Source organism: Oculina patagonica, chromosome 4, assembly GCF_052425735.1.
Source record: "Oculina patagonica isolate OP01 chromosome 4, crgOcupat, whole genome shotgun sequence".
NCBI lineage: Eukaryota > Metazoa > Cnidaria > Anthozoa > Scleractinia > Oculinidae > Oculina > Oculina patagonica.
In genome coordinates, this window is record NC_135761.1 from 50,362,968 (window position 1) to 50,385,385 (window position 22,418).

Consider the following 22,418-nt stretch of genomic DNA (forward strand, 5'->3'; position numbering starts at 1 on the left):
TTTTTATTATGTTTCAGTAGCGATCATGCTACAGTTTCGAGCTTTGGTTAGCGAGCAATGCATTACGATCGTAAGAGATTGGTTTGTGTAAAGCCAAAATAAAATAAAACCAAAGAAGTGCTATTAACAACAAATCTTTTATGAAAACGTAGTTATTTTTTATTTACTTTTAAAGCAAATAAAACGCCGCTTCCTGTTGCATCAAGGACATCTCGGATACGAAGGCTGAAAATATTTTGAGGTAAGGGACCACAAGAGAGTTACATTAGAGTTACAACCGACGAATTGTATTTTGTTAAATTGCTTATTAGGCTACAAACCCGTTTTAAACAGCCAAATGCTACACCATTCTAGTATAGTCTTCGTGACAGAAATAATGTCAGTGGCCCTTTTTACAGGTTTAAAATGTTCATGGCAGATTTCCCAAGAACGTTTTATCGATGAGTCCATGTGTTGCTAACATTACCACATATATTTCACACTCACTCCCTATGAACTAATATAAAATGTTTAGCGAGACATATCCTTTCAAATGAAGTGCTATAAGCTAAAGTAAATGGTTACTTCATTCTCCGTGCACTTAGCGGTTAAAGCAACTATTATATTAACTTTTTCTATAGGGAAGCAAATTGCGCTGAGTGTTATTTTGATATTTTATCTTACTTTCTTTGTGGGTTTCTTGACCTAGCTTAGTTGAGAACCGGAAAGAAAAAGCCAAACAAGAAAAGAAACACGAATTTCGGATCTTTGATAGACAAGTAAATTGACATTTTCCCCCTGAATTTGGTCTTTCAAAGGTGGTCCAACGACGTCATATCAGGGTGAAATAATGGATTTTAACATCTTGAACATCTTCTGGAACATATCATTTGGAATACTTACATTCATTATCGTCGTCGGAAACCTGGCAAGCGTCCACATTTTCTTTTAATAAATTTAACCGTGGCCGATTTCTTGGTTGGGCCGATATCCATTCCTATTTACATAACACTGCACATCTGTAATACAGATTAGTTGCTATTTGTTCAGTGTATTTGACTGTGTTGACATGCTGGCTGGCCTTGCGTCTGTTTTCATACTTGCTGCTATTGTTTTGGAGAGAAATGCACGCCATTGGCAGGCCTCTTCATCATCGTATGCTGAGCAGACGCGCCTATATTGTCGCCATGGTTACACCATGGTGTTTAGCTGCAATGGTTAAGTCATCAAGACTTCTTCTGTATCGCCTGATAATAACTCCTCGGCACTTTGTTACCATAATTATAATTTCCTTTACAGCCCCACTTGCCCTAACGACGTCTTGTTATTGCTTTATTTGGAAAACACTAAGATCTCGTTTGCCCAATTTACACCGAAATGCAAGCGAGGAAAAACTTAGCAAGACGTTGTTATTCCTAACAGTTTCTTTTATAGTCACGTGGCTTCCATTTGAGATCTTAGTTGTGGTACTGAATTTATGCGAGCCATGTCGACAGCTTCCTGTGGTATTAGTCTATGTCATAAAGCTTCTTCATTTTAGCAATTCACTCATCAACCTCATTATTTATCCCTTACGAATCCTAACATTCAAAGCAGCGCTTGTACATCTTCTTCCTTCTTTTAGATGTTTGCGGCGAAGACAGCAGGGAAGTCACCACTTGAATGCAGGAATTTCTGTGCTCTCAATAAACCTCTTTCTCTTTTTTGGGCCTTGACTATCGAGCAAACATCTAATCTGTAGACACCTTTCCTTTTAGAAGCAAGTTTAATTATGTTGACAGCCGCTATTCTATTCTATTTTTTGGTCTTTCGGGACGCGGCGGGGACGGGGGCTAGAAGAGGTCGTGAAGGTGTTGGATGTGAAAAGAATATTTCCCACGGTCAATAGCTTTCAGACATTTCAGAGACGTATGACTTAGCTCCAAAGCCTCTATCTTGGACTCAACGTATTCAATGACATCAGATGCCTTAATTGAAAAAAAAACAAAAACAACAACAACAACAACGAAAAGATGATATAAACAAATGATTCCTCCCTGCAAGAAACTTAAAAAACGTAGAATAAACTAAAACAGGCATAATTGGAGTAGACATGTCTATAAATAAATTGTGTAATGTTAAGCGCGTCTAAGTAAATACGAGACATATAACGCTCGTGCGTTGAGAAATAAAACTCTTGAGAGAGACTGGTCTCGCTGCGTGCCGCAAGCACCATCTCGTAGTCACTTAGGCGCACTGCAAGTCTGATAGGTGACAACGTATGAAGTACAGTACTTTGGTCATTTTTTTCCGAGGCTCCTATATCTAATGCAAGTTAATTTGACTTCGATTGTTAATTCAACTTAGCATCTCACAATCTGGTCTAAAATATTTCACGCCAATCTACAAATGGCGGACCTTCGAGTCAAAGGACAAAATAGTATGTAAACAGTTGGAGTGCAGGCAGTTCTTCTTTCAGTTACTTCTTTATACAATCGGCGGACTTCCACAGCTCGTAGAGGTTAAATCAACCAACCATGCTGTATGATCAGTCTCGTTTTAACACAAATAATTCTGTAGTCTTGATCTAAGGGGCGGAATGCGCACGTTCAGGCAAGAGGTGCACAATTAAAGTCTTAACGCCTTGTTTCGTCTGTTCTGCTATTCGTCAACTGGCTGGGCTACTGTCGTTGTACAAAGACAACGTGCTTGAGAAGTAAGTCAACGTGATACTTGACATGCTGTCGGCCAACGGGTAGGGCACCTGGAGCCTGGTACGACTGCATTTGCACCTGTAAAATATCTCCGATACCGCTTCTCTGTAATCTTGTATTCTTACACAATAAATGATAAAATTTATAAAAGAATTACTGAACTGAAGGAGCTTAATTACCAAAACAACTACAATGTGTACATTCTGACATGACAAACACATCGTTAACACAATGACTAAAACTTGGAACGGTAGCCATGTCAAAACAAGAGTTCCTGTTATCAAAAACAATGTCTTCGACAACTTAGCTTCTGTTCTTGCTCTAACTCCATTTTGTAGTCTAGAAGCTTGCTTTCTCCAAATAGCGAAGTAAGCTATAGAAGATATCAACAAAGGAGTTGATAAACTGATAACCACGACAATAAGGAACTGGTGAATTTTTATGATGGAAAAACCAAGTAATACTCGAGTTGAAGTGGCAGTAAGGGAAAGGATCCATGGAATTGCTATGCCAGTAATGTAGCTACGAGAAGAGAGTTGGCGATGCTGCAGTGGCCGAGCAATAGCATTAAGTCTTTCAAGAGAAATAACAGCCAAAGTGAAAATAGAGGCAAAACCTGTAAACATATCCACGCAATCAAGCACGAGTTTTGATACTAGTTTATTCCCAGAGATGGCATCGATAATATAAGTCGGTACTGCAAATAAACCAACCAAAAGATCCGCAATGGCCAAATCGATTAACAGGTAGTAAGAACGTTTGCGAAGCTTTTGCTGGAGAAGAATTAATATGGACAAAGAGTTACTTATGATGATTATAAATGCTGTCACTCCATAACATACACTCCAGAACGGGTTCCATTTGTTGAAGTCCATGGTGAGTGTCAGTAAAATGTTTACCTAAAATAAAGAACAAGAGCACGCTTTAATTTTCTAGGGCTTGACAGAAATCATATACAGTGGAATCTCGATATAACGAAGAGCCAAGGGGCTTGCAAAATATGTTCGCTATAACGAGGTTTCAATCAATCAAACAAACAATCAATCAATCAATCAATCAATCAATCAATCGATCGATCGATCGATCGATCGATCGATCGATCAATCAATCAATCAGTCAGTCAGTCAGTCAGTCAGTCAGTCAGTCAGTCAGTCAGTCAGCCAGTCAGTCAATCAATCAATCAATCAATCAATCAATCAATCAATCAATCAATCAATCGGTCAATTAACCAATTGCAAAAGTACAAAAAACATTGACTATTTTTTGTGACTACTCTTATCTGCCCCTAAAAGCTGTCACTGTGAGCTTAAGACAGTGGCTAAAGGCCTTAGGTAGTTTTGGAACGCCAGATTCGCGCTCAGATATCTTATGCAAAGTAGATCATTTTTTGATTAGACATGAAGATAATAGATACCCTATTACATGAAATTTTGGCGACACTTTAATTTAGCGAATTAAGTGATTTTTCAAAAAATCGCTAAAGTTAAATGTCGCTAATTACGGATTTTCATGAAATTTTGGAAAATTAAGTGACTTAGGGACGGACCATTATTTTTTTTGGAGGGGGGGGGGGGGGGAAATATTGAAAAAAATTGTTTGCACGGCCTAGAAAGACAAAATTAATTGTGTCTGCAAACACGATATGTATCACAAAAAATAGTTAGAATTTCGAAAAAAAATGTTTGCAGAGGTGCATATACTAAAAAAAAGTTTGCAGAGGAAAATTTTTCATTCCCCCCCTCCAAGAAAATAATGGTCCGTCCCTTATGTTCCAAAATATACGAAAAATCCCTAGTTAAAGTGTCGCTCAATACGAATTTTTTAAAATAGCTTAATTCAAATGTCGCCAAAATTTCATGAAATAAGGTAATAGCTTGTTTTTTGTAATAGATATTTCTTATCTGTTGTTTGTACGTGTCAGTGAACGACTCAATTTGGTTTTTTTGTATATCTTATTTCTTCAATTTTTGTATTTCATTTGTTGATGTTATAATTTAATTGTTGCAAGGTTTTGTAATTAGTGCAAATAATAAAAAATCTGACAAATCTGAGATCATTTTAATAAATATTTATGTTTTTTTAACAGGTCATCGAACCATTCGGATAGCTAGCTTTGAAACATTAACCTGTAAACGTAAATAGTTAGAAGAAGGCCGGATATTAACATTTACCTTTCTATGTGTTTGTCAATTATATAATTACCATTTCACCAGACGTACGTATGAAGCAGCTGCTTTTAGAAATTAACACGGCTTTGACAATTTATGACCAGCTAAAAATTTCCATCTCTCGTGTATATTTGCCACATGCACAAGCTTTTCTCTCACAATGTTTTCTCATTCATAAACCCCCATTGACGTTTATTACCGGTCATATTAACGCTCATTGGAGTTCGTATTCTAGAAATATGCCTTTTATTTTCGCAAGTTTTAATTTCGATAATTTTGGAGTCGTTAAACAATCTCGAAAACGAATCTCCGGAAAATTCATCATGTGGCAAATATTACCTATTTTTCCACATGCAAATGGTCATAATTATACGTATATTTTCCCACCTTCTTATAGAAGACTTTTTTATGTAAGCTGAACGCGAAAATAAAAAGTGTTAGCTAGTGTAGTCTTTTGAACAGAAACAGAGACGATGAAAATGTAAGACATAAGACATAAGATTTTATTGACCTCTCCAAAAATGGGTTTTCAGGGTAAATGACAATGAAATATTAAAAATGTACAGCTAAAAAATAAAATCATTCTAAATATCATAAAGGGTTACGTTTAAAAGGGTCCTATCTTTCAATAAAATTCTTCCAAGCGCGACGTTTTATAGCATCCTTAAAAAATACTCAAACTATTAACATCTGTTGGAGTCCGAGGTAGTTCGTTCCAAAGCCGAGTAGCTCTGAATACAAATGACTGCTGGCCGGTAGCTGTTTTGAATAGCGGGACATCCAAGATGTTCCATTGTTAAAGAAAAACAAAATGATGTATTACAGACCGGTACAGACCAGCAGATTGAAAGATAAGTAAAATAGTAAAATTAATAAGAAATAAGCATTGGCAGCATACTTTAAAAATGATATGATCGAGATAAGGATGATATCTTGCATTTAAATTTGAAATCATTGCAAACTGACAAGACGTCTGAAATTGCCATCATTGCATCCGTGTACAATATAATTATTCAAAATACAATCCAACCTACCGAGCTGTCGCTACTTCTTCTTACGAAGAAAGACGTTGAAGGCCGGTCATGTAACAAAGGAACAGTCTTAATGTGCCGTCGATTTTACGATATTCAGTATTTAACGAAGCTGTTTTACAGCCAAAATTGTCAAGTGCAGTGTTTCTCTAAATAACAAAGCCAGGTAATTATTTTACTAATTGAAATTTATAGAGCCTAGTGCCCAAGCGTTCTAGGTTCAGGGGAGATTGGACTTTATCAAGAGATAACTTTGGAAAAATGTGACTAATCTTTTGCTTCAATATTCCATTTTTTTTGCAATAGGTGGGAAAATGTTACAGATTGATTGTTGATGTAATGTATATGAAATGATTCATATATGAACTGCGGATGTATATGAGAGTGATAAATAATCGTCGCAGTGAGTTTCAGCAATTGGAATAAAGAAGCCTGAAAAAAATTCAGGGCTTCAACGGGATTCAAACCCGTGACCTCCGCGATACCGGTGCGATGCTTTACCAACTGAGCTATTGAAGCCACACATTGGGAGCGAGGTCAATTGTGAGTTCATATTTTCCCGTGAGAGGAGTAAAATGATGTAATGTATATGAAATGATTCATATATGAACTGCGGATGTATATGAGAGTGATAAATGATCGTCGCAGTGAATTCAATAGCTCAGTTGGTAGAGCATCGCACCGGTATCGCGGAGGTCACGGGTTCGAATCCCGTTGAAGCCCTGAATTTTTTTCAGGCTTCTTTATTCCAATTGCTTAAATTGGAAATTCACTGCGACGATCATTTATTACTCTCATATACATCCGCAGTTCATATATGAATCATTTCATATACATTACATCATTTCACTCCTCTCACGGGAAAATATGAACTCACAATTGACCTCGCTCCCAATGTGTGGCTTCAATAGCTCAGTTGGTAGAGCATTGCACCGGTATCGCGGAGGTCACGGGTTCGAATCCCGTTGAAGCCCTGAATTTTTTTCAGGCTTCTTTATTCCAATTGCTTAAATTGGAAATTCACTGCGACGATCAATTATCACTCTCAGATTGATTGTTGGTCAGCCTTCGACTGCGCTGCATAAGTATTTTTCTGTTTCGATTGTGATTGAATGAATACCGATTTTCCGAATCTCTTATACACGAAACAAGGTTTACTAAGCGTTTACTATTAAGAGGCAGATGAATGTTTTCCTTTTTTCAAACAATTCCCAGTTTATAATAAGTGCTAAGAAATATAACAGACGACAATCCATTTCATCAACACCGTTCTCTTTAATGATACAGGACGTTAAAATCATTTTGTGGTGAACTATATTTCATCAGTTATTTTTCATGGTATCTTTTATCCACTGGAGAACGGCTCGCACATCAGCCTGTCCATCGTAGTAGCCAGGCTGAGCGCAGGTAGGACGCCCCCAGCTGTGAACTCCTTCTAAATACCACCGGCCGTTTCGTTCATGCACCACTGGTCCACCCGAGTCTCCACGACAAGTTCCGTGCCCTTCTGTAGCGGTGGTAATGAATTCTGTGTTATGTAGCTAAAATGAAAGAATACAACAGAAAAATATCAGCCTTGACATAATTTGAGTCCCTCGTACAACAATTCAAACAGAGAAATACGAAATTAAAGATGAAAAAAATTACCAATTAAAATTAATAGGTTTAAAGCAAGGTTTTCAAGCAATAAGCAAAAAATGGGCTTGGGATTAATTATACCTCGTAAGCTTACGAACCAGTAGATAGGTGAGCAACGTAGCAGTAATCTGTCTTCAAATGGAAAAGGTGATCACGACCCACATTGTCCTTTTTGCATAAACGTGGGCCAAACAGTTGTTGATTTTTATAGTGGTATTGCCCCTTATCCAAAAAAAACCCTCTCCAAGAATGGAATAATGTATGGTGTACTGAACGATTAGTCTTCTTGTTTAAATTCCAAATTTTAAAGGCCAAGCAAAGGAAAAAATGACATTTAATAGCAACAAAAAGTGGAAAAGATTGTTGCTTTTAAATTTCCCGCGCGCCGCAATTTTGGATTTTATGACGTGTAATGGTTGCCCAATTCTTTCACACAATAGATCCTTCGCTTTCTAACAATAGCGCCAAGATGCAACTTACAACATGCAACTGGTAATGAACGTTTATTCGTTTGTCTCACGATAGAATCGCTTTGAGATGTTGATCGCGACGTTTCGACTGCAATACTGCTAGTCTTCATCAGGCAATGAGGTCGACTGTTAATAGTCGACCTCATCGCCTGATGAAGACTAGCAGTATTGCAGTCGAAACGTCGCGATCAACATCTCAAAGCGATTCTATCGTGAGACAAACGAATAAACGTTCATTACCTATCTTACACCACGATGAACAATATTCACATCTTTAATGACAAGATGCAACTGGTATATCCTCGAATACTGAGGATTCAAGTAACCCGCCTGTCTTTTGACAGCAAAATATAGGCCACGAATTAACCAGTAATAAGTTAGTTTTTGAAGATGATTTAGTTTTATATCTTGTTTCGGTGTATATTACATGATACTTACACTCCTCCAATAACTGTCTCGAGGCGCGATGACAACCTCCAACTCTTTTAATACGTCCGACAACCAGGCGTAGTGAGAAAGTTTACCCCAGCCAGTTTCCCAGAGGACTGTTCCAGCTGGCAGTTTTGTGGTGGACTCAGGCAAGCAGATAGTACCCACATGATCGTTAATAGTAGCGGGGTTTGCCAGTTTCATCAATGCAAAGTCATATTTAGGAAATTTGTACTGAGGATGCATGATGTATTTACTAATTGAACGTTTCTGTTCCTTCCCACTTATTTTAGAACGAGTGTGTTGGCCAAGTCTGATGGAGGTGAACAATAAGTAGAGAACATTGATGTTAATGATGGATGTTTCCAGGGAGAACACACGTCTCTTACAAAACTTCTTGATTGATGGAAAGTGATTAAAGGATCCTAGTTAGCGGAGGCTAACTAGGATTAAAGGATCCTAGTTAGCCTCCGCTATTTTCTCTGTCATCTAATTTCGAACGTTTTGCATCTTGAAAAGAAATTCTCGCCCATCCTTGTGCGTTTGCTTTGATGAGGTCTTAAAATTATGGGGCTTATTTTTGAAGAGTTTATACATCATTCATTTGTTTGTTTGGAGTGAAATTTATCAAACAAATCTTGAGGTGCAAATATCCTCAGAACTAAATTCACTTCCGGAAATTATACTAACGATATTTATAGCCGTAGCGTGATTTCTATTCGCAAATTAAGGTTATTTACTCCTTAAAATGTTAAAAGATGTTTATCTAGGGTTAGGTTACCTACCACCATTCCAGAACAGTTAAGACCAAAAATCTTCGAAATTCCGTGACAAACACGTTACTCACGTTAATTTGACATCTGCAACATCGTAACCTTTCACGCAATGTGCAGCGGTGATTGCCCACTGTGGAGTCAAAAGGGAAGCACTGCAGCCGCCAGAGCCAACTTGCACGTGCCAGCGCCATTCTCCTGGACTGGCGTGTTGACCTCCCACGATTCTTTTGTTCAAGTTTACACCGCAATCAGCCAATACTGTCGGAGAAGAAAAAAACGAAGGCACTGTGTATTACTAAATCTTGAAAATCAGAGAGATAATTAACTAACCACTCTTCACTTACATGATTTCTAAAAAAAAAATCACTGCGCTACCTTTTCTCCGATTCTAAGTTTCAGGAAGGCACTAAGTTGATTGACATCGCAGGGCTAGCTTGTGTTTAAATCATTTTTCGGGCTAGGCTTCACGAAGCAAACTTCAACAAACCGTATGGAGTTAGGTCGTATAGTGTGATCGTCGGGTGAGAGTAGATTGAAAAGAATTGTTGATAATGAATGACGTTTCGAAAACCTGAGCAGAAGTAATCTTTAGAGTCAAGTCAATTTGACTCTGAAGATTACTGAAGGTTTATCGGTGGTAGCCGCCCACACGAGCAACCCAATTCAGTGCAGCGACGTCAATTTCAATTCTAGAACAACTCCCAGTACGAGTTTTCAAACCAAATTCGTGTGCCTCCTATAATCACTGTATCACACCAATCTTATCCCTAACGCTAATTTATGTGTTGGTCAGCAACAGGGAAGAGTTATAGTTTGGGGGATATAATTGTGTCGAAATTCCAAACTCGTACTCTACTCGATTTCGTACTCGTAGTCAAATCTGAAGGTCGCTATTATCTTAAGTTTAGCCCCGAAATTATTTTTTCTGTTAACCTAAATCATTTGACATAACTTTTCATCATGTATAAATGAAAAATGATGATGTATAACTGAATGAAATCAAGAGTTTGCAAGTACAGTAAAAACCCGCGTATAAGAACCTAGGTTTTTTCAAGTTAGCCTAAACAGGTTCTTATATAAATGGTATTTAGTGTAAAATTAGGCTTACTGGGTTCTTAATTAGGTTCTTAACTTTTGTTCAAGAAATAAAGTAGAATTTGTAAATGATCTGCTCTTTAATGTCCAATAACAGTATTCTTGAAGGCTTCGGTAAGCAAAATACTATACTATCTTAATCTGATTCCGTTAAAATCAAAACTATACTGTAACCTTCACTATAATTCCCAATAAATCCTGTAACTATGCTGTAACTATAATGTGTACAGACTGTGTTATAAATATATTTTTGAGAAGATTTTTTAATTCTATATTTTTGAGAAGATTATTTTTTCTTTTTTTGAAAATAAGAACCTGTTTTAGAATTTTAGCCTAAAATGGTTCTTATGTGAAGGGTGCTTAAAAATGAAATTTTAGCCTAACAGGTTCTTAAACGTTAGGTTCTTATACGCGGGTTTTTACTGTATGCCACAACAAGAAAAAATACGGTAAAAACAGAAAAAAATATATTCAAGAGAATAATAAGGAAACTCAGAAGTATTCAACCCTCGTGGATTTTCCGAAATTTTAAAAAGAAGGTTTTACTCTACACTGCTGAAACTTTCAGTAGCTATCAACCATGTGTCCTTGATATACGACCTTGCCATTTTTAACGTGTTTCTTTTTTTCCAGATTTTTCGAACAGAATTGCACGATATACTTATTTGTACATTCCATAAGCATTCTGCTTCAATTTTCGATATTTTCTGAAGTTCTGGTGGATCCAAGATGACGGCTCTAGTGACGCCATGTGACGTCATATGACGTGACAGTCGACTCAAATTCTCTCAACTTGTCGAGTAAGCTAGGGGATTTCTACACAGTGCACAATAATTTCGCTGTGCCTTAATAGAACGAAAACCCTGGGACCGGAACGACGGTGGGGGTTTGAGTTTGCTTGTAAGTCTGAGGGTTAAAGTTTCCTCTGACTTATCGTACAGAAAAAAATGCAATATAATTGCAAAGTACAACTTAAACTAACTTTTAAACAGTTATAAACAGCTGAATAAAGCAAAGCGTGATAAGCTTCTGAGACAATAACTCACCCGCGCCATATACCTCGACTCTGAGACAATTCCATTTATTCCGCTTAGTCGGATTAAAGCGAATATATCTTGCAGATACTGGTTTCAACTTGTGTTTGTCAACGTTGTTTTCCTCGCCGCTCCTGTGAAATTCCTGAAAAAGTGTACATAGGAACCCAGTGATGTTTATATTAAGAAAATTAGAAGCAGCAAGATTGGGTCGTATTATAACTTGCAGGGATGGGGTTATATTACCGGCGTTTGACTAGAAACTACTTTAAGAATGTGCTGAGGGAGTCACTTTAATCAAACGCTTATTTCTGCACTGTACTTGAAATTTAATCACTGGGTAATTTCTCAGTGCTCTCCGTTGATCTTATGTTAATGAAGCTGTAAGGTAAAGTTGGAAGGGGGAGGGGGGCTTATGACCCGACAAAATCTCAACTGCTTAAGTTGAGTACACTTCTGCGATGATCTTTCATTTGCTTAGAATGTGGTTTCGTTGGCAAACAGATGTCACTTCATCCATGAGTGTTTGAAAGCAATCGAGTTGGGAGACTTATAACAACGCTTGTACGATGTCCTTAACGCTGTCCTAAGACCGGGACCAACACCGCATATTCCAATAGATGACTACACTTGTGTTTGTCATCGTCATCGTGTCTTTTGTCCAATTATATAACTTACCATTTCGTTGCCATTTTCATCCTTATAGGTTGTCCAGTGTTTTCCATCCTGCGAGTAAGACAGCTTAAACGCCATGACTCTCTTTTCCTGAGTACCAACACCACACACTAGAAAAAGCTGGCCAAGGTCAACCTGAAGCCATTCGTCGTTTCTGCTAGGCGTCCTCGCACACCATGGAATGGCTCTATTGAGTCGACCATTAGCGGGTTTGTATTGGGAGGAAAAATAAGTAGATGCCGTCATCTGTTTATCAGTGATGGTACTCGAACTGGCAACACCCACAGCACTACTAAAGCAGGTCGAGATTCCTATTCCTAAAGTTAGAACAGGCATATTCACTTGAGTTTCGAAGGTAAAATTGTCAGCACTCTTAACTTGTCAAACGGGAGTGCAAGCAGTCACAAGTTGAACTTGCGTACAGACTTGCGTCGGATGGCCAAACAGACATTGAAGTTTATTAAAAAGGGCCATTTCAAGGCTACAGCAGGAGCTGGAATTCAGTTCTTGATCCCGATCAAAGTGAGCGCAAGTCATCATAAGTCAACACGAATGCAAGTAAGTCGTAGGCAAACAGAGTCACATAAAGACGCAAGTTTTGCCTTTAATATGGGTGTAATCAAAGAGTTTGCTAGTATGTCCGTAATTATATAAGGAAAAAATAATAGGCAAAAAAGGAAAATTATTAAAGAATGTAATAGGAAAAATCTGCAGATTCAAAGTTTCTTCTCACACATCGAATAGAAAATTAAAATTGTATTATTATTGCAAGGAAGTAGATATTCACCTAACTTTAAAAAAATACCAATAACGAAGGAATAATCAGCAAGATAATAACTCACCCTTGCCATACACCTCCGCTCTAAGACAATTCCATCTATGCCGCTTAGTTGGATTAAAGCGAATATACCTTGCATATATTGGTGTTAACATGTGGTTGTCAACTAAAGTACTCTCGCCATATCTGCGAAATTCCTGTGAAGGTGCACATTCCAAATTGAGTGATCTTTATATTGAAATTATAAATATATGAAATCATATATTTGAACTGTGGATGAGGAATTGCGGATGAAGAATAAATAAAGAGAAGATCCTCGCAGTTATGAACACAACTTAAGCAGTTGCGAAAAGAAAGCCTGAAAAAAAAATCAGGCCTAACCTCTGCGATACCGGTGCAGCGCTCTAACCAATTGAGCTAACAAGCCAACTGGGAGCTGGTCATTAAATTAGTTTGTAATATACCCGGGGAAGATGAAGATGAAATTATAAATATATGATATAATATATTTGAATTGCCGATGAAGAATAAATGAAGAGAAGATCCTTGCAGTTATAAACACAATTTAAGCAGTTGCGAAAATATTTTTCAGGCTTTCCAGTTTTCGCAACTGCTTAAGTTGTGTTCATAACTGCGCGCGAGGTTTTTCTCTTCATTTGAGTCTCTATATTGGTAATAAAGATTAATCACAACGCGCAGCATAAAGATTAAACTGTTTATATCCCACGTGTTTTTTTTACACCAGTAAAGCCCTAAGAAGTACGGTTTATTACTTTTCTGAAATAACTATAGAAAACGTTTGTCAAAGTAAAATGGATCTATTTTATTTTTTTTATTTTTTTCGCGGTAAACCAATCACTGCGACTGAAAGAATAAAACACATGTTCAACTCCACGTACAAAATCCACGGATCGACGAGACAAAACGTTTAAAAGTTCTCTTAAAGCTATGAAAGTCATGAGGAAGAAAAGGAATAATGCAAAATGTCACGGTACAAAACGTATTCAGCAATTTTAAAGTTCTTTGACGTAAAAATCTAGCAAATTGTGGCCGGAGTCATTCATCGCGAAAGTAAGAGACTACATGAAAACTTTTCAAGTTTACAAAATTCACACACTGACGAAGGTATTGAGAATAAAGGTTAGTTCCAGAACTCTGCTTTAGAAAATTATTATGAATTTATTTATTCCGTATTTCTTCGTTTTCGCCGAATAACAGACTTAGCAGAAAGCACTGAAGCGCATAAACTAGACGTGTACAAGGAATCAGCGTAAGGTTCTGTCATAAAAAAAACAGTTGAAGTAAGCCTTCATTCTAGCGAATATGAAGTACTGTTAATCTTTCAAAAAAGGTTTCTGAGTAAATGTTAAACGAAAAATTATGCGTGTTATTTTATTATTCCAGTCTGGTGAAAGCAAAACTGTTTTTGTGTTCCTTCGCGTATCTATGTTTCTGAGTTTTCACAGGATTTCGGCTCTTTCCAATCAGGGGCGTAGCCAGCCTATAGGCCCGTAGGCCCGGGCCTACAAATTTTCAACCCACTGGAGCTCGTATTTTCAAAATGTGTGATAGAAAATCAATTAGGCTGAAACTCTTTCAAGATAAATTGGCAATTTGTGACGTACCTTAGCATTATACATTTCACAACTACCCTGTCGTGATAAGATCAAGGCTTATCTATTAATATTAATTAATATTATTTTAGTTTTTCTTAGGTAGGTAGTTAATCACACGTACATACGACCCCTCAAGCATGTATTTGCTTTAAAACAGATCGTGGTTAAATAAAGGTTTATTATTACTATTATTATCTAGCAAGTGCAAACTCGGGAGCCTTCTAGACTGGCCAGGTGACAGACAAACGCACAATGGCGTGCGCTGTAAAAGACAAGTGCGTTTATTTTTGAATGAGTGAAAACTGGAGCAATTCCTTCATACGAAATGTTATAATTTAGGTGCTGTGAAAGACACATATCATTAGCAGAAAGTGAAGCAGATAGCTTTCTTTTCGGGGATTTCAATAAAAATAATCATTAACAGCACTTCTTTTGATGCTCGGAATGCTGGAAATTGCATTTCCGAGCTTCTACATTTCAATTTTTCTGGGGGAGCATGCCCCCCAGAACCCATAGGAAAAGGAAACCTCAGGAACCCTTATGTGGTTACCGTCGCCTAGTACAGCATCGGAAGCCGCTTATGAAAAATGTAATCTAAACCTCTGTTTTTGGAAAGTTAATAAAAAAAAATCCTCGGCCGACCTCCTCTGCCCCAACCCCCTCAAAAAGCGGCCCTTACGGGCCGATTGACCAGGCCTACAACTCTTTCAAAAGCTGGCTACGCCCCTGCCAATAGTTCCTTCGCTCCAAGTGCGTTGGGCGAAAATATTCATTTTGTGATCTACGCTCAGATAGTCTCATTTATGGTAATTTATGAGAATCATTATCCTCTGCCTGAATCATAAGTTAAACCAAAAAGGCATTAAACCAGTTAACGGTAATTTTTGTCCTTTCGCGTAATCAAGCATAGTGCTGCCATATCAGGAAGCGGGACTTACATACATTAAGTACATAGGTTTGCCAACTGTGCCGACTAATCATAGCGCGTGTACTATCTGAGTTATTTTACAATTTTCATTAGAATTCCTTTTGTTTTTTCCTACTTCTTCTCTGGGCGCATGCACGAGTTGTGTACTCGTATCCGACTGTTTAATGAACAATGGAATTGAATGGGTCACGTATACTTAACAATTATTCCACGAGCGCGCGTTGGATTGAAATCTGCTGCACCGTAAACAACCTAAAATTTTTACTGATTTTCGTATTCTCTTTTGTCCAAAAATTATATTAATTCTCACCATTTCTTTGCCATTGTTGTTGTACTTTATCCAGTGTTTTCCATCCTGCGAGTAATACAGCTTAAAAGCCGTGACCCACCCCCCATCTCTAGGATCTGTCTGACTGTCTCCCTGAGTAGCAACACTACACACTTCAAATAGCTGCCCAAGGTCAACCTGAAGCCATTCGTTGTTCTTGCTAGGTGTCTTCGTACACCACCCGTCTCCTCTAATGTCGTTGAGACGACCATAAGCGGGTTGGTAGCTGGAGCTATGGTAAGAAGAAGCCGTCATCTGTTTTTGTGTGATGATACTCGGATTGGCAACACCAACAGCTTTATCGAAGCAGGCATTGAGTTCTACGAGTAATTGACAGCATGAGGTTAGAACATAGATAGAATTGTTTTCCCTTGAGCGTTGAAAGTAACAATGGTCAGCATTCTTGTCAAACGGAGGTGCAAGCATTCACAAGTTGAAAATGCGCAAAGAGTTGCGTCGATAAGTGGCCAAACGAACTTCAAGTTTTTTAAAGGCTACAGCGGGCGCTGTAGTACTTGAAAGTAAGCAACAAGAGTTGTGCTGACTTGCGTTGGGTTGCCAAAAGGACAAAAAAAACGTCCGTCCACTTGTGTGCAAATCTAATCCCGAGCAAAGAAAACGCAGGTCATCACAAGTCAAAGCGAGTGCACGCAAGTCCTGGCCGAACAAAGTCGCAAAAAGACGCAAGTTTTGCCTTCAACATGAATGAATAGAATCGAAGAATTTGTGAGTATGTCATTAAAAGGAGAAGAACGAAAATTATTAATGAAGATAATAATGGAAATCGACAGTTTTAAAGTTTCTTTTGAAACAAAAAATGTAACAATGGCAAAGTAATAGAACGTCAACTAACTTTAAAAAATACCAATTGAATGAAAAAAAAAAATAGCAGCAAAAAAATAAAGACGATAACTCACTCGTGCCATACACCTCTACTCTAAGACAATTCCATATATGCTGCTTAGTTGGATAAAAGCGAACATATCTTGCATATATTGGTCCCAACGTGTTAGCATTGTAATGAACGCCAGATCTGCGAAATTCCTGTGAAAGTGAACATAGAAACTAAGTGATGTATATGTTGGTAGTGAAGATTAGGAGCATTTATACGGCATTAAATTTAACAGAAAGCAAGTTGCACGGTTTCAGCCACCTTTAAGCCCTTTGTTTACAAAACAAGTAAGGAATTTGGGAGGACAAATACTGGAAGAGATTTTTATACGTAGAGGTTACATATACATACATACAAACATAAGTGACGACAGGTCAGGTCGGCAGATGATAAGAAGTTTCTCTTTAAGAAACAGATTACATCTTTTGCTTGAGCTGTTGTAAGATAAGCTAAATGAAATGATACATAATGAAATAACAAACGAAACGAACTTGTATCTTCTTGCCACCACAGAAACAAAGCGTTGCTATGTAACAACTAAACAGTTGAACATTTAAAATTTCTGCATGATTAATTATGTAAATTTTATGGTATATAAACGACGGTTGAGATTATTCTTATCATTTAATTCCCCCGAAGAGTGAGCAATCACGAAACAGGCTTGTCGGGATGAAAGTGTAGTTTTTTTTTTATTTCAATATATTATATTAAACTTTATTTATATTTATAACTGTTTGAATGGAATGTGTCAAGTGAAATACGTTTTCGACATAAAATAAAATTATCATGTTACGTGCGTTTAAGAGAAAAACAAAAGTATCATGCTACATTCATTTGCCCAGAAGGAAAAAGTATCACGTTTGCTGTTTCAACGTCTAACCGAAATCAAAATAACGAACGTTAACATATATAGCATGGACGTTTTTGGAAATGTTGTATCTAAGCCCAACGTCGTGTGCTTTTTAATGCGGTAGGATTCTTGTAGACTCAGTGGTGCCAGTAAAACCGCAATTTTATTAAACTAGACTTTGAAGCATCACAGCTTAATAGAAAAACAAAAGTATCATGTTACAAACGTTTGCACGAAAAGTATCACGTTTCCTCCTTCAAAAGTCTTTTTGAAATTCAAATTAACGAAAGTTAAGATAAAACACAACAGTTCAGATGAATGAAAACTTCCTTGACTAAAAGGTTGTAGTGTCTTTAGTGTAGTCTTTAGTGTTTACTGATCGGCCGCGTATGTGACGTTTCAATGAGGGAAATCCTTTTCCAGGATGTAGGCTGTCACGTGATTTAGTTTGCTTCATGACAGAATCGAAATGTAACAGGTTTGACGTTTTAACATCTTAACGGAAATATAAAGAAACACGTAAACATGTAACACCGTTTCAAACTGAAAAGTGAACTCATTTGACTGATTCTCAAGCGAAAGTATTTAATTATGCTGTCAATGGATTGGCGCACTATCTTTTGAGTCCCTGCGTTTACTGAGAGTACAATGTCCTTCGACGATTCAGTGTTAATAAGACAACAAGGAAATGTCGGCGGGGGAGGGCTTACCCTCGGAGGTGCATATATTTTTGACGTAACTTTATTTCCTTAGCAGACAGATGTCAATTCATTCAAGGGGCGAGGTAGGGGGAATTATAAAAAGGGAGTTTACCATATTCCTAACTATTCAGAAGACCAGCATTGAAACGTATTACATTATTTACTACACCGTAAACAACGTAAAATTGTCATGTTCGTTTTCCATTTTGTCCAACTTATAGTAAATCTCACCATTTCCTTTCCGTTTCCATCCTTATAAGTTACCCATTTTTTTTCCATCCTGTGAGTAAGACAACTTAAATTCCTTGACCCACGCCAATTTACTGTTCACTCTGCCTCCCTCAGTAGCAACACCACACACTTGATACAGATTTCCAAGGTCAACCTGAAGCCATTCGTCGCTTTTGCTAGAGGTCTTCGTACACCATGCGCTGAGAAAATTTTGGAGCCGACCGCGACTGGGATGATGCCAAGAATCTTTGTAAGAAGAAGCCGTCATCTGTCCGTTGCCGATGATATACGAACTGTAAACACCAAGTTTATTGCCGAAGCAGCCTCCTATGTGTAATTGATAGTCTTAGCTTAGAACTTATTTAGAATGGGTTTTACTCGAGTCTGGTAGGTAATTCGCGTTTAATTTGGTTCTGCATTATTTTGCTTGGTGATTAATTAGTTCAAGAAACTCGCGCCACTTTCGCATGCAATAAAAAGGAAAAAGAAAACCAATCATGACTCGCTCATTGAGATCTTGCTTTTCTCCAGATTGAAAAAAAAGACAAAAAAAACAAAAAACATGGCACCTACGTTGTCACTCAGATGGTTCATCATCGTCATCATCATCACCATTGCTTTAGTTTTATAATCGTGTTTTTAAGACATTCTAATTTAGAAAATAAGAAAGATTCTAGCCAGATTTTGTGGACACAACCCTTATTGAAATTAAAAATACCTTTATTATTGCTATGGTATATTATATGTCACTAAAATTGTTGTAAAATAACAAACTAGGTTTGTATGGTGTATTATGGCTAACATGGATATTGTTATGGAACTTTTTTGTTTTTGTTTTTAATAGTTGCACCCCAAGGGATAAAAAAGAAAAACATTCATAATGCCACTTATCCTGTTTTTCGCCAGCCCGGCCCAAGGCTAAAAGCCCAAACTAAAAAAAACCTGTCGTTAAAAGGATCTTTTTTAAATATTCCAAGTTTCTTCTTTAAAAAATTCGCTTGTTTCTTAAAAGAATATTTTTCTGCTTACCTTGGACAGGAAGAAAAGATTTGTAGAAAAGCACTGAGACGGAAACTATAAAACAAAGTGGTAAGGAGGTCATATCTCTTCTTCTGCATCGAATCAACAGTAAGGCTGCAAAATAAAAAGAGAAGGATACTAGACATCTAGAAAAGTTCGTGACAACTATAATTTTTTTAAAAGTTAGTCTGATTCAGTACTGTTCGATTCTGTATTTTACCGTGTTTAAATTCGCAGGTATCCAATCTGAAGCGCAATCTACTCTCCTGATATCCTACGATGTCAAGTCACTGAACTGGCACGCTACGATATCATGGACACTTTCAAGTAAAGTAGATATACCGTACCTTGCATTGAAAAGAGGTTTTACCAATAAAACAGAACCTCGTGATTTAAGATTAGCTGGTGTTTATCGGTCGTAAAAAAGCAAAATCTTTCCCGCCAAAACTTAACTTGAGCGCGCGATTTTTGCTGACGAGTACTGAAACATTTAGATTGAAACAATATAGTCGGAGTTCTCAATTTTTTTCCTAAATTTTGAATTTGGGTACGGTAAATACCTAATCGTACCTTTTTGGCACGCTTCGGCTGCATATCAGGTTCGTTTGGTCTCGCCATGGGTATTTTGGATTGACTGCGTCTCGCCAAAATACGAACCATGGCTCGACCAAACTCGCCTGATATGCCGCCGAAGCGTACCAAAAAGGTACGACTATGATCAGGTATAAAAATTGATAATGTTTTAAAATAATTATAATATTTTTTTTCAAAGGAACTCATTAACTAGCTAAAGAGTTCTTCCATTTTTTAGTGTCCCATTAAATGCCTTTTTGGATTCAGTATTTTGAGGATAATGGGGAGTTAACGAAAACCACGACAACGACGCAACAGCAATGTCCCTAGACATCGGCAAACAACTGAAGCTTATTTTGTAGAAACAATCCACTTACCCTCTTTACTGCGTGCAATCCTCTCTTGCTTAGTCCAAATCAATAATGGGAAATACAATAGTTCTAAAACATTTAATTTATATATCCTCGTTTAGCTATTTAGAAACGAGCTAAATGTACAATCAACACTCTTTTCAAATGAAAAGAATAATTTGATTTCAAATCTAAAAAATCTGAAACTGATATTAAAAACGATAATAATTTGCACGCCTTGGGTTTTTTTTATTGCTGCAATATGTATTTTGTATTTTTCGTCAAATAAATAAATCCGAAGGTGAATATGCACTTTCTGCCTAGTTTCATAACGGCCATGATCTCTTTCAGTCCGTGCGAATACTGCTACGGCAGTCCTGGTATCACCGATCCTCAGTTAGATAATTGTACTAAAAAAACAAAACGTTTTTAGGGAACAAATGAACCTTATCAGAACTTTAATGAATAAAAAAAAGTGATTCGGTTTACATCTCCCATGTGGGCAAAAAAAAAAAAGATAATTATTTTTTTTTTGAATTCAAGCACAAGTCACGACTTCCACTTTCTTGTGTTGCTGTTTTGACTGTTTTATATATAAGCCGAACAGCTATGTATGTTTACAAAAGAAAAAGAACGCAGAGACGCGTACGCGCAATCCAATTAGAGTTCATCAGTAATAATAGCTACTAAAGGTTTTAGTTTCATTGACTTCAATGGTGTACTAATTGCTGTTTCTATAAGCTGGGTATATCCGTTGTGTTATTGACGATCATTGTCCATGTCAGATACAACCGTTTGGAAATATTTGTATTTCCTTGTTAAGTATACAATACCTAATTAGAAACGAGCTGAATGTATTAATCAACACTCTAAAAATCAGACGAACACTTTGATTTTAAAACTACATTACTTGGAACTAAAATTAAACAAGCATGATAACTTGCACGCGTTGGTGTTCCTTTGCTGCGAAATGAACTTTGTAGTTTTGGTGAATTAACTCAATCCGCACTTTGTTAAATGTCAGGTGAATATGCACGTTTTTATATCACATAACGACAATGATTTCAGTGCGCGCGAATGCTACCAGTATTGGTGTCGCCGATCTTTAGTTTAGATAAAAGTACAAAAAGGACAAAACAGTTTAAGGAACAAATGAACCTTATCAGCACTTTTAAACCGAGAACAGTTATACGTGTAACATCATCCTGTAAGTCACGAATGGCGAATTCCAACTAAAATTAAATATTTCCATTTTCTAGTGATACTGTTTTGTTTGTTCATATATTTCGGTTACAGCTATTTACATTCAGTGAACAAAAAATAAAAAAAAAAACGTGGTGATACTCACTCAGATTCAAATACAGTTCATCAGTAATAACAGCTAGAAATGAAAACGATTTTCAATAGGAAAGTTACATTTTACTTCGATAGTGACCGATTGCTGTTTTTAGAAAAAAAAAAAAACAGCGTGTCTTAATTATGATGCTTTGAATCATTCTTAATGCTGTTGATGAATGACCTTAATGAGCTAGTTCACCTTTCCAGACCGAAGGTTCCCTGTGAAACAATTACAATTCCACATCTTTAAAATCTGTGGCTTTGCAATCGGTAGTTACTTTTTTATTGGCAATGGTTATTAATAACACTGGCAAGTGACGAAAAAAGTTTTTGAATTAAATCTTAAATAATCAGAAACTAACGTTTTCCATGCATGGTCATCTAAATAGGCTGGATTTCTCTTTCCAGCGAAACTGAGGTTAAAGGTGTAAATAACGGCTCATGTAGCCCAGAATTAGGTATGCAAGTTGAATACACGCTTTACAATTTCTCGACACCGACATTTTGTACATGTGAAGGTTAAGGCCTTAGAAACAAAACGGGTTTATAAAACAAAATAAGCCTATCAACCCTTTTAACTTGTTTTAGTTTCTAGGAAAAGCTTTATTCCTGATACATGTGAAATAGAAAATAAAATTCTTTGCTTCATTATCCCCCTCTTAGAGATTCCTCAATTTGGAAGACTGATAGACTGATTCCACTTTTAAAGACTTCTTGATTTAGAGATTCTCCCATTTAATGATTCTCCTAACACTTTGTTTAAGGATTCCACACGTTTGACATTCCCCATTTTAGAGATTCCATCTTATAGAGATGCCCTCTTTT

General features: G+C 37.1%; 3 protein-coding genes across 3 annotated transcripts; all 3 read right to left on the reverse strand.

Moving 5' to 3' along the window:
- Positions 1-2,626: 2,626 nt before the first annotated feature.
- LOC144648550 (adenosine receptor A1-like) lies at positions 2,627-6,003 on the reverse strand. Its single transcript, XM_078508077.1, has 2 exons — positions 5,875-6,003; positions 2,627-3,571 (listed from the first exon to the last, which is right to left on the reverse strand). Exon 2 carries the CDS (start codon positions 3,545-3,547, stop codon positions 2,627-2,629), a length of 921 nt encoding a protein of 306 aa, XP_078364203.1. The 5' UTR covers positions 3,548-3,571; positions 5,875-6,003.
- Positions 6,004-7,176: 1,173 nt separating this feature from the next.
- LOC144650457 (CUB and peptidase domain-containing protein 1-like) lies at positions 7,177-8,769 on the reverse strand. The gene is made up of 2 exons (XM_078510143.1): positions 8,418-8,769; positions 7,177-7,412 (listed from the first exon to the last, which is right to left on the reverse strand). Exons 1-2 carry the CDS (start codon positions 8,652-8,654, stop codon positions 7,194-7,196), a joined length of 456 nt encoding a protein of 151 aa, XP_078366269.1. The 5' UTR covers positions 8,655-8,769; the 3' UTR covers positions 7,177-7,193.
- Positions 8,770-9,251: 482 nt separating this feature from the next.
- On the reverse strand, positions 9,252-18,580 carry LOC144648551 (lactadherin-like). Its single transcript, XM_078508078.1, has 8 exons — positions 18,396-18,580; positions 16,886-16,979; positions 16,556-16,682; positions 15,621-15,958; positions 12,831-12,963; positions 11,992-12,305; positions 11,326-11,458; positions 9,252-9,442 (listed from the first exon to the last, which is right to left on the reverse strand). Exons 1-8 carry the CDS (start codon positions 18,578-18,580, stop codon positions 9,252-9,254), a joined length of 1,515 nt encoding a protein of 504 aa, XP_078364204.1.
- Between the last annotated feature and the right edge of the window lie 3,838 nt (positions 18,581-22,418).

Excerpts from the sequence above, each read along its gene's own strand:
- LOC144648550 (XM_078508077.1), bottom strand. The coding sequence starts at position 3,547 with ATGGACTTCAACAAATGGAACCCGTTCTGGAGTGTATGTTATGGAGTG.
- LOC144650457 (XM_078510143.1), bottom strand. The coding sequence starts at position 8,654 with ATGCATCCTCAGTACAAATTTCCTAAATATGACTTTGCATTGATGAAA. Across the intron at positions 7,413-8,417 it reads GAGACAGTTATTGGAGGAGT|CTACATAACACAGAATTCAT; the intron begins GTAAGTATCATG and ends CTTTCATTTTAG.
- LOC144648551 (XM_078508078.1), bottom strand. The coding sequence starts at position 18,580 with ATGACGGCTTCTTCTTACAAAGATTCTTGGCATCATCCCAGTCGCGGT. Across the intron at positions 12,964-15,620 it reads ACAACAATGGCAAAGAAATG|GAATTTCGCAGATATGGCGA; the intron begins GTGAGAATTAAT and ends GCACCTTCACAG. Across the intron at positions 9,443-11,325 it reads AGTCGAGGTATATGGCGCGG|TATTGGCTGATTGCGGTGTA; the intron begins GTGAGTTATTGT and ends CTTCTCCGACAG.